Below are 12,546 nucleotides of genomic sequence, written 5' to 3'. Positions count from 1 at the left end.
GGTAAGAATTCCCCTTGTCTTCACCTACCGCACCACCAACCTCCGCATCCAACATATCATCCTCTGTGGCGGCGCACATACTCATGGCAAACTGTCTCCGCTAGTACTGCCGCGTGAAGATGGTGCCGTCGGGGGACCTCCTTGTTTCGTGGCTTTAATCCAGCACGCGCCTAGGGCAGCCATTATGACGTCACTGCCCACACGGGGGAAGAGCTCACTCTGCCCTTAAAGGGGCGCGCGGGGAATTTGAAATAAACAGTCATTGAGAACCCCCAATGAGGTGGTTGTGAGTCTTGCTTGGTAGCTGCTGCTACATTGGTGACCCCAACGAGCCAGATGTTTTTCTGGTCTCCCAATGTGGATCCCGCGGAGATTAACGCTGTCGCTGTAAAACTGCCCACCCCCTCCCCCATTCTGGACCCATAACCCACGTACGTGGTTCGGGCAGGTGGAGGTGCAGTTTCGCCTCAGGAACATCTCTTCAGATGCCACGATGTTTTACCATGTCGTGATCGTGCTCGACGAGGTGACTGCAGCCAGGGTGGATGACCTCATCCACCACCCATCAGCTGAGAGTAAATACCCTGCCTCAAAAATCTCCTTCTGGGCACATTTGGCCTCTCCCCACAGCAGCGCCCCTCCAGACTCCTGCACCTAGACGGGCTAGGAGACAGAACACCATCACCCTGATGGACGAGATGCTGGCGCTGGCGGAGGATCACAAGCCCTGCTTCTTGTTCTGCCAGATCTTCTTGGAGCAGATGCCCAAGGACATTCAACTCCTGCTGGCGGACGAGGACTTCACGGCGAGTCGCGGCCCGAGCAGACACCCTCTGGCAAACCAAAAGGTAAAATGAGGCCACCCTCAACCAGGTCACCCGCCCAGGAACCAGCCAGTCACAGCCCTCCCCCAAGCACAAGCAGGAGGAGCACCATCCCATCTGCTGCTTCTATCACCAATGCTAGGGAGCCAGTCCTGTATCTTTCAGGGAAACGACCTGGCCAGCCGATGTTGATGGCTGTGGCGGCTGGCTGCGCAAACAGCCTCCTCCACATGACCGATAAGTCCACCAGCTGGCAGTTCCTGGTGGACACAGGAGTGGAACTGAGTGTCTTACCCCCGACCGCCCTCGAGATCTGCACCTGAGCACGGGGTCCCACCCTGCGGGCAGCCAACGGGTCCACCATCAAAACCTTCGGCACCCGCAGTGCGCAGATCCAGATTGGGAAAGACAAGTTCAGCTGGAGGATTGTGCTGGCCTCAGTGGGTACTGCGCTATTGGGGGCTGATTTCCTCAGGGCACATAGCCTACTAGTGGATGTAAAGGGCAAATGGCTGGTCAACACTTACACCTTCCATTCGGTCCACCTCGATGCCACGGAAGCCTGCAGGCCAGAGATGGCTGCCATCATTGCTCCCAGGGACGAGTATTCCAGCATACTTGACGAGTTCCCCACCATCCTGCAACCACAGTTCACCACCGCCATGCCCCGGCATGGGGTCTATCACCATATCTCCACGCAAGGCCCCCTGCTGCACGCCAAGGCCAGGAGACTACCACCTGAAAAGTTACAGCTGGCCAAGGATGAGTTCTCCCGCCTGCAGGAGTTGGGGATTGTCTGCCGGTCTGACAGTCCCTGGCCCTCACTTCTCCACATGGTTCCCAAGACTTCTGGGGGCTGGCGACCCTGCAGGGATTATCGGCGCCTGAACGACGCGAGTACGCTGGACAGATATCCAGTCCCGCACATCCAGGACTTCAAAGCAAACCTCCATGGCGCCCAAGTCTTCTCGCAAGTCGACCTGGTACGGGGCTACCATCAGATCCCGGTCCACCCTGATGACATCAGTAGACCCCGATCGTCACCACTTTCAGGCTGTTTGAGTTCTTATGGATGCCTTTTGGACTTAAAAACACGGCCCATACTTTCCAGCGCCTCATGAACACAGCGGACAGGGACCTAGACTTTGTGTTCATATACCTTGATGACATCCCTATCGCCAGCTGTGACCACGAGGAGCACAAGGTCCACCTCCGCACCCTGTTTGCCCGTTTGGCAGAGTTTGGCCTCATGGTCAATGTGGCCAAGTGCCAGTTTGGCAAGCAAACACTGCAGTTCCTGGGCAACACCATCTCAGTGGCCAGAGCCGCCCCAGCACCAGAGAAAGTTGCGGCTGTGCGTCAGTTTCCCAAACCCACCACCCTCAAGGGCCTGCAAGAGTTCATTGGCATGGTGAACTTTTATCATCACTTCATCCCCGGCATGGCCTGCATCATGCGGCCATATTCTCCATGCTCGCTGCGAAAGACAAGGTCCTCGTTTGGTCAGAAGAGGTGGAGGGCGCCTTCACAGCAACAAAAGATGCACTGGTGAGCGCCATACTTTTGGCTCACCTGCACCCAGAGGCCCACACCGTGCTCTCAGTAGATGCCTCAGCCACGGCCATTGGGGGTGTACTGGAATAGTGGGTCGACGGCCATTGGCGCTCGCTGGCTTTCTTTAGCAGGCACCTTGGACCCCCGGAACTCAGGTACAGCGCTTTCAACCAGGAGCTCCTGGCCCTGTAACTGGCCATCCGACACTTCCGGTACTTCCTGGAGGGCAGGCCATTCACTGACCACAACCATTCGCGCAGGCCCTCACTATGACTAAAGATCCATGGTCGGCCCGCCAGCTGCGCCACCTCTCCTATGTGTCAGAGTTCACCACCGACATCCGGCACAGGGCAGGTAAAGACAACGTTGTAGCGGACGTGCTCTCTCGACCAGCAATCCATAGTCTTGCCCCCGGCCTTAACTACACTCAGCTGGCGCAGGCACAGAAAGACTATGCGGAAATGCAGGCCATTCATACCGCCGTTACCGGACAGCCTGGACACACTGTTCTGCGACATTTCCACTGGTTTGCCGTGCCTGGTAGACCCGCCGCAGTGGAGTTCGCGGGCTTTCAGTGTCGTCCATGATCGAGCACACCCCTCAGTCAAAACATCGGTGCGGATGGTGGCGGAGCGATTTGTGTGGCACGGGCTCAAGAAGGAGGTTGCCCAAATGGCCAGGAACTGCACACAGTGCCAAGCCTCCAAAGTCCACAGTTTGACCAATTCAATAGTTCAACCCAGTGATCAAAAGGTTCCTGCACATCCATGTTGATATCATGGGCCCCCTACTGGTGTCCAGGGAGGTGTGCTACCTGCTGACGGTGTCGACCAGACCTCGAGATAGCCGGAACCATCCCCCTCAAAGACACTTCCACTGAGATGTACGCCAGAACCTTGATCACCCACTGGATCACCAGGTTCGGAGTCCTGGCACACATCACCAGTGACAGAGGTGCTGTGCTCACCTTTGCCCTCTGGACTCAGTTGGCGAGCTTTCTGTGGGGGGGGTGGCGTATCACCCACAAGCCAATGGCCTGGTGGAGCGGTTTCACCGCCACCTGAAGTCAGTCCTCTTGGCTCGCCTCACTGGTCCCGGAAGGGCAGACGAGTTGCCCTGGGTCCTCCTTGGCATCAGGACGTCTCCAATGGAGCATCTATAGGTATCATCCACAGAGCTGGTGTACGGCACTATCTGGTGAGTTCTTCGGCCTGGAAAAAAACTCCACGACCAACCACCCAACCCTGTTGGCAGACCTCCATAACAAACTCGCTTCGCTGGCCCCCCATCTCCTACGCACCACGGCACCCGATCAACCCGTCTGCCCAAAGAGCTGGATGCGGCTGAATTCGTCTTCGTTTGGCGCGGCCCGCACGCTGCACCCTTGTGAAGGCCCATACAGAGTCCTCCAGCAGTCCGGCAAAACCTTCACATTGGACATCGGGGGTAAAAGTGAACTGTTTACAGTAGACCACCTGAAGGCGGCATACCTGGACTTCTCACAACCGATCCAAATGGCTCAAGCGGTGGGACGTGCAAGCCGTTTCTGGGGGGGGGGGGGGGTTGTGTGGTGGCGCACATACTCGTAGTGAACCAGCCCCACTTGTACCGCTGCGTGGCGGGGCAACCATGAGAAGATGGCTCCGTTGGGGGACCTTGTAGCTTTAACCCAATGCGCGCCTAGGGCAGCCGTTATGACATCACCGCCCACGTGGGAGAAGAGCTCATGCCCCTTAAAGGGGCGCGCACGGGATTTAAAATAAACAGTCATTTAGAATCCCCAATGAGGTGGCTGTGAGTCTCTTGCTTGGTAGCTGCTGCTACACTTCTGTCATTTCTGGCACCTTCCAAATGATCCCACCTCCAGACACGTATTCTCTCCACCTTCTGCAGAGACTGCTCCCTCTGTGACTTCTTCGTCCACTCCTCCCTTCTCATGAATCACTCTCTTGGCGTCTATCCCTGTGATCACAGGAGATGCTGCACTTGTACCCACACCTCATCTCTCTTCATTTGGGGCCCCAAAGTGTCCTTCCAAGTGAAGCAACATTTCACTTGTGAATCACCATGGGTCATTTACTGTATCCAGTGCTACTGATGTGTTCTCCTTTACATCAGAGAGACTGGACTCAGACTGGGAGTGAGATTGCTTCATTGAGTACCTCTGCTCTGTCTGTGGCAATAGCGTGGAAATCGCAGTGGCCAGCCATATCAGTTCTCCGCCCCATTTCCTTGCTGACATATCCGTCCATGGTCTTGTGCCCTGCCAGGCGGAGACTGTCCCTAAATTGGATGAACAACACCTCATATTCTGCCTGGGCACCCTTCAACCAGATGGCATGAACATCGATTTCTCTGGTTTATGTTAGCACCCCCCCCCCCCGACCCATCTTTCTCAATGTCTTTCCTCTCGCATTCTCTCTTTTCCCTCTGTAGCAACCCCCCCCCCAATCAATTCTTACCTTTCCTCTTTCCTGTCCTCTTATCATATCATTTTTTTTAAACTTTATTTAAAATTTTATGACATGAATAAAATAAAAATTACATTTAAAGAAATAATAAAAAATAAGATAATAAAAATTAGAATACTACATCATTAAACTACACAAATTACCCCCCCCAATAATTATAACACAACATTAATCGTCTAATTTAAAATTAGTCCAACCCTCCCCCCAAAATAAAGAATGAAGAATTAATTAACAATGTTGTAAATAAAATAGAAAAAACCCCACTTACAAAAAAAGGATAAAACTTAACAACAACAAAAATTACTAACAACAAAAAAAAATCAATACTAAAATAATACCCTTAAACATATATTTAAATCAAACATAATACATGTATTTAACAAATGAAATCCACTTTAAAACTAAGTTCAAATATTAAAATCATATATCAACCACACTCTTATCATATCCAATTGACATCTTATGTCTGTTAGACTGTACTCCTCCCACTCCCTTTACCTTGGCCTTTTTAATACAGACACCTGTCTCTCTTTACTTTTGAGGATGGGCTCAGGTCCAAAATGTCGATAATATATCTTTACCTCCTGTGGACGCTGCAAGACCTGCTGACTTCCTTCAGCATTTCTGTTTTTTTAAAATTTCTGTTATCTCCATTCTAGCGCTTTTTTTGTTAGCAAGTTATATGCAGAAAGTCAGGGCATATGACGTTCCAGAAAAGGGACAGGGTTCCTATTATCCAAAGGATTTTGTAATAATTCTGCATTTTCTTTGTTTAATCCCATTGAATTTTTAAAAATTGTAAAAGGATTCCCTACCAAGTCAGGACTGATTGCAATTTAAATAAAATAGATTTTCTGCATAGAATGGGAATGCCATAGATATTTTACATCTAGCTGTTGAATAGGAAGATGTTCACTCTCCAGTGTTCACACTTCAAATACAAGGTTTCTGTATTTTTTCCCCTCAGTTCATTGTAGCAATCCTTAGTGGGTTTTTTTTTCCCAAGGCTGCTTGTCCTCTCGGGGAGAAGTGAAACATGCTGTATTGTTTGGCATATAGATTTCAGCTCAGCTGTCTAGATTTCCTCCTCGGAATCAATTTTCTTCATGCAGTTCTTGGCATTCATGCTCCTGCAACCAAATATCCTTTTCTCTTGTTTTTTTTCTTGAATATCAATTCACTGTTATGGAATGGGTTAATAAAATTATGATAGAATATACTTGAGGGATAAGATGGTGAGGTTTAGTTGTTGGATCACATTTCACAAACCAACATCTCAAGTGTCATGCAGGAGAAGACTTCGTCTCCAATTGGCTTTGCGGGTGGGAGTTTACAATTAGGTGTCAGTGGATCAGCAGGTTTGTACTGAGACCAGGCTCAAGAACTGAAAATCCTTCGCTATTAAAGATAGTATCTCATTGGCGGAGAAATTGCCGCAACAACTCGGGTGACCAAAACACGGCTTGGGTTCTCACCAAGGCGACGCTGGGGCGATGTCTCCATCAGTCGCAGCAACTAATGTTGTCTGCGACTGGGGAGACGTTGGCACGGCCTCTCCTCAGTCTCCAGCAGGTTGCGGCGACTTCGCGGAGATGTTGCGGAGACATCGCAGAGAAGTCCCAGCGACGCCGCGGAGATGTTGCGGAGACATCGCAGAGAAGTCCCAGCGACGCCGCGGATGTGTTGCGGAGACATCGCAGAGAAGTCCCAGCGACGCCGCGGAGATGTTGCGGAGACATCGCAGAGAAGTCCCAGCGACGCCGCGGAGGTGTCTCCCCAGTCACGGACAACATTATTTGCCGCGAATGATGGAGACGTCGCGGAGACTGGAAAAAGTCTCCAGAAAAATCGAACATGTTCGATTTTCTGGCGACTCCCCGGAGACCCGGCTTGTCTCAGCTGCGCCAGCAGGTCTCCACCTAATCTCCAGGCCAGTGAGATAGGCCCTTAAGACTGGTGCCAGAAGTTTAAATTGTTGGCTGATGGTTGCTGTGATTTTGCAAACAAAGACAAAACATTAATTCTTTGGGGGGGGGGGGGAGAGAGAGAGAGATTCAGCAGCAGTTAATGTTGAAGGCAAAGGAGGAAAAACCCAACACCCAACCCCAACCAACCAATTTTCCCCTGCAACTGCTGCAACCGTGTCTGCCTGTCCCACATCGGACTTGTCAGCCACCAACGAGCCTGCAGCTGACGTGGACATTTACCCCCTCCATAAATCTTCGTCCGCGAAGCCAAGCCAAAGAAAAAAAAAGAAATGTTGAAGACTGCAAGTTTGCAGACCTGCTGCAAGATTCCATTTCAAGACGGTTTTGAGTTCTGAATTCAGCCTATTATAAGTCTGTAGTCAATTGCAGAAGCTGTGGTTGGTTATTATGCTTCGCCCTGAAATAGGGGAAAAAGAACTCTGCGGTTACCGGGAAGAAGAGGTTATCTTTTTGAAAAATCCACGGTGGGGCAGGTTTCTTTGGCAAGACACTGAAGTGGCTGATTGAAAGAGCTCAGTTTCTAACGAACAACGAATACCTTTCTGAAACCAGCAAAGACCTTTGTGAGTGTCTTGGGTAAACTTATACCTCTCATTTTGTTCATTTTAGATTGGTCACAGTGTTTGAGCTACCGAAAGAAAATAGACACACACACTGAGAGCAGTTCAGTTTATGCAAATGTTTGTTACTAAATCAAAAGCTGATTTCACACTACAATATGCAAGCCCTTCCCAACTATACTTATCAACGCTTGAACTGGTCCCAACTGCCGAAGCGAGGCAACGACTGCACACTTGTAGTAGGTTGTCATGGCGCTGGTAGCAGCTTCTCCACCTCCCCCGTCCGGGACGTTGCTCGGACTCTGACTGTTCTTCCTTCTTGACAAGGGGTGTTCCCACCCCTCGGAGAGTCTAAACTTCAGCAGCAGGACCACAGGCTTATATACCCCAAAAACAATTAATCATGCACCTACTCCTTCTAACATTTGTCAGTCAAAATCAAAACTGAACATTATATTCTACAATTTAGAAGATTAATTATTATGGAACCAGGATGTTATGATTTCCTGGTTTATCTCGTAGATACAAAGACTTATTAAAACTTCTCGAGCAAGACAGGTTGTGACCAATTCGTCAATTTCAGAGTGTTGCATTTGACAACTGCTTTCCCTGGGCCTCACAGTGGAATTCCATTTCAAAGTGTATCTTCAGATAAGTCCCCATGGCTGAGTTTAATTACATCTGCTAGTTCTGAAAGTAAGGTGACCTGCGTGTGGACCCAGTGTCGTCAGTTCCACATAAGCAAAAAGCATCTGGGTACATGGTTTTAATCCTCCATTACAGTGAGCGGTAACATTTTAAGTTAAAGCGCCAGGACCTGGTGCTCAGCATGGAAGATTGCCTGATACCAGTGAACTTGGAGAAGTGAAAAAGAACTTCCCTGAACATATAAACATTACATACATGTGCTCTTAGAATTAGAAGGGGGTTAAGTTAATAGTAATAAGCTAAATATTAATCTTATTATTATAATAAATTGTTTGAGTAGCCATTGTTTTGGTGAATTTCAGTTGGTACTGGTTTTCGTCTTTTGGGCTCGTAACTTTACTCAGAGTTGGGTTGCCATTTTGAATTAAAATTTAATCATTGAAATTTATAGATATTACAGGTTTTCTCCGTTATTGTAGAAAAGCTACTCCTGTTAATTGAATCATCGTGTCCTGATGGGGCATTGTGAGATAAAAGGAAGCTTGCAGTAGATCATTACTACAATGGCCACCCCAAAAAGGCACCTCATTGGCTGTCTGGGAAGGTCCAATAAGCTCACTCTTTTATTATTCCTATATTGTTGCTGTTTATTTGTCTGATTTGTTTTTCCATATCTTTCCTAAAGGTGGAGCAGGTGAAGTTATTGGATCGATTTGGAAGCAACAAGTCAGTTATTGGAACCTTGCATCTGACAGCAACCCATTTAATTTATCGAGAGTTGATGACAGTCAATCCAAGGGAAATTTGGGTATGTGAGTCAGTTATATGTTCACTTGTACAAATTCTGTTTGAAGTTTTCACTTTTTGTCAGAAAACTTCTAATTTTTTAAACTTAATGTGAAATTTCAACAGTGGAGTAAAACATAAGAGGATGTAAGTACTAAATGACAAAGTAAGTAGGTTTTTTTTCAGTACTTCAATGTACATTTCAAGAGAACAAGAATTGGTTAAAAATTATTTTGGATAATTTTCTTTGAACAAAATGTTCTATCAGTGTTAAGTATTTCATTCCCTTCTTTAGGTCTCTGTGCATAGAGCCACAGAGTCATACAGCACAGAAACAGGCACTTTTCTTTCTTATCCCCTCCTCTCCCTACCTCTCGTGTCCATAGAGAAGATCAAGTAATGATCTTAACTTGTCTCATTTTCTAAGATTTGGGCCTTAACATTGGCAATTCAAGCGTTTTTCCAATTAAATGTTGTGCAAGTACCTACCACTACCATCTCCTTGAGCAATATAGTCCAGATTGCCAACACTCCCGAGATTTTTAAAAAAACCCCACCTTAATCTAAATCCAGGTCTTCTAGTTTTCAACGCTTGTAGGGAAAAGCTTCCTACTATTTACTGTGTCCAGACATGTTGAAATTTTGCATACCTCCTCCCTTGGCCTCCTCCATTCCTTGAAAAACAAATTCAATCTAGCCAGTCTCTCCTCATAAATGAAATGCTCCATCTCTGGCAACATCCAGTTTAGAGGATGCACTGAATGCAGAAAATTATTCCTACAGATTCATAAGTGAAGTTATGGGATTATTTACTGCATCCAATGCTCCTGTTGCAGCCACCACTATTGGGAAGACTGAATGTAGACTGGGAGATTGTTTCAATGAGCACTTTCGCTCTGTCCACTGCAAAGGCAAGGACCTCCCAGTGCCCAACCATTTTAATTACAAATACCATTGCCACACCAGCATGTCTGTCCATGGCCTCGTACTGCCAAACTGAGGCCAACCGCAAATTAGAGAAATAACACTTTGTGTTCTGTCTTGGCAGTCTCCAACTAGACGGCATTTACATGGACCTCCAATTTCCGTTAACCCCCCTCCCCTCTCCGTGTCTCTCTCTTTCCCTACCCCACCAGCTCCCCCTTCCCTTCTCTTCTTGACCCTCTGCTCTCTTCCCCATTACTTCTCAGCTTTCTTCTCTCCTACCTTCCCATCTATATCTACCTATCTACCTAATAGATAATATCTACCTATTACCTCTTACCAGTTAGCCTGTCCTCCTACCCTCCCCATCCTCTCCTCCTCCTCCTCTTCCTCCTCCCTCCATCCCTTTTTATTCAGGTGTCTACCTATTTTTCTTATTCTTAATGAAAGGCTCAGGTCCAAAACATTATTTAATTTTTACTTCCTATGGATGCTACATGACCTGCTGAGTTTATCCAGGACATTTGACCCAAGTATCTGCAGATTTTCTTATTTAATTCCGTTATATTTATGCTCACATCTTCATATGTGAGCTGGTTGAAGTGGATGGTCTTGCCACTTTCCCCCACAAATATTCAAAAAAATTGAAATAGTTTCTTGTGTTATTTGAGCATTTATGAATTATTAAAATATATACATTTCATTTCTCTTCCTTAGATAATGCACCATCACATTGCTGTTGTGGAGAAACTCCCTCTGACAACAGTTGGATGTCCATTAGCAATTCGGTGCAAGAATTTTCGCGTCATTCATTTTATCATTCCAAGAGAAAGGGACTGTCATGATATTTACAACTCTCTACTTAAGCTCTCACGGTCAGGTATGTTTCTTAAAAGCAAACCACTGTAGATGCTGAAGCTTAGAATTTAAACAAAAATGGAAAACACCTTGGCGAACTGGGTTAATATGACTTCTGTCTTAATGTTTTGGGCTGATGTCTGTTCATCAGAACTAAAGTTCATTGACCTGAAGCATTAACTTGTGTTTTTATCTCCGTGAATGTTACCTTATCTATGGGTATTTCCAGCATTTTCTGAATAAATTATAGATTAGTATGCTTGGAAATGAAATCTCATGCATATAAAGTTACTAAATTTAAATGTCATTTTCCATTTATTAGACATACTATCAAACAAGGAAATGTATAATGTGTTGTATCTAATTTGGCAAAATATGTCTAGTTTATCAATGCGTCCAATAATTTTGTGTCAGCTTCCTTCATTCTGAAGAAAATAAATTCAACCTCCATAGTCCCCATAAGTAAAATATTCCATCCCAAGCAAAATTTGGATAAATTTCCTCTGCATCCTTTTATTTGGCCAGATTCTTCTCATCGCATTTAAGTTCTAACAAATGAATAACTCCAGTCTTCACTCTTTCCTGCCAACAAAACTTCTATCACACGTGATGGAGTACTGGATGAGTGCAACTCCAACAATTTCTCAAGAAGCTCGAAAACATGCAGACCACAGTGAACTGCTTGATGAAAATGTTGTCTGGCGCTTTAAGCATTTGCTTCCACAGCTCAGGTGAATATGGCTGCATTGTATATCGACTAAACGAAGCACTGCAACATCTTGTTAAGGCTCCTTACCAATTCCACATCTGCTCTAACTGTGAAGGATAAAGGCAGCACAACTCCATCATGTATAAATTCCTCAAAAGTTAGCTAGAAATATAGTTCCTATAACTTTGGGTCCAAATACTGTAATTCTTACCCACATCAGCCCAGTAGGTGGATCATCATTACGTTATCAAGGACGTGGTTGGATTTGGTCAAAATATTTCCCCCCCCCCACCATACTCAAAATGTTTTTTATTAAAAAATCTATAACCAGGTCTAATTTGTGTTCTGTCAAATTAAAGTTCTCTCACTTATTTATTGGAGAAAATGTTAGTTTTTCTATTTCTAACAAGTTCTTGAAGCATTTAAATATTCTTCATTTTCAGTGAAGTATGAAGACCTGTATGCATTCTCATTCCACCCCAAAAAGACTGATTATGAAAGGGAAATGGGCTGGAAGGTCATTAATTTAAATGATGAATATCGTCGTCTGGGAATTCCAAATGATATTTGGCAGCTAACAGATGTAAACAGAAACTACAAGGTAAGAGGGAATTAATGATTTAGAAGAAATATACATATTAGGCATTCATAAGAACATGAAGTAGGACCAGAGCAGGCCATTTGGCCTTTTGAGCCTCCTTTTCTACCCCAATGTTCTTTGTTTGGAAATTTCTCATTTGCAATTTTAAATCTGTTTTTCTGAGAAGGTGAAACTCTGCATCCAGCCTGTGAAGCCTTGTCAAAAGTTTTATAACCTGCAATGAAATATTTCATTTTTCTAAACTCTAGAGTATTCAGCCCTGGGCTTATTTCTCACTGCATGGCAACCCCACCATTCCTGGAACCAGCCTGATGAATCTTTGCTGCTTCCTTCAATTTCAAGTACAGTAAAACCCCTGTTATCCGGAAGTCAAGCAACTGGCAGACTCAAGCAACCAGTAAACAAATTGCAGAAAATAAATAAGTAAAATATACGGGTTTAAAATTGGTGCGCCTCGCTCTTAGTTTGCTAATCCACGCGACACGCAATCTCAGGCAACTGGACACCAGGGGTTTTACTGTACATTTTTTGGGTATTGAGACCAAAGCTGAACACAATACTCCAGATGCAGATTTATGATCCTATGTAATTAAGATAAAATATCTTTACTTCGATACTCAACC

General features: G+C 45.9%; 1 protein-coding gene across 2 annotated transcripts in view; it reads left to right on the top strand.

Moving 5' to 3' along the window:
* Nucleotides 1–12,546, top strand: part of mtmr6 (myotubularin related protein 6) — a 55,679-nt gene that overhangs the window by 11,246 nt on the left and 31,887 nt on the right. For both annotated transcript variants that reach the window (XM_069891438.1, XM_069891437.1), the window contains exons 2-4: nt 8,731–8,853; nt 10,473–10,635; nt 11,766–11,923. In XM_069891438.1, the coding sequence (XP_069747539.1) occupies nt 8,827–8,853; nt 10,473–10,635; nt 11,766–11,923 (348 nt within the window). In that variant the 5' untranslated portion in view covers nt 8,731–8,826. The remainder of the gene's footprint in view (nt 1–8,730; nt 8,854–10,472; nt 10,636–11,765; nt 11,924–12,546) is intronic.

The sequence above is a fragment of the Narcine bancroftii genome, chromosome 7, assembly GCF_036971445.1.
Source record: "Narcine bancroftii isolate sNarBan1 chromosome 7, sNarBan1.hap1, whole genome shotgun sequence".
In the NCBI taxonomy this organism is placed as follows: domain Eukaryota; kingdom Metazoa; phylum Chordata; class Chondrichthyes; order Torpediniformes; family Narcinidae; genus Narcine; species Narcine bancroftii.
This window is presented reverse-complemented; position numbering and strand designations above follow the sequence as displayed.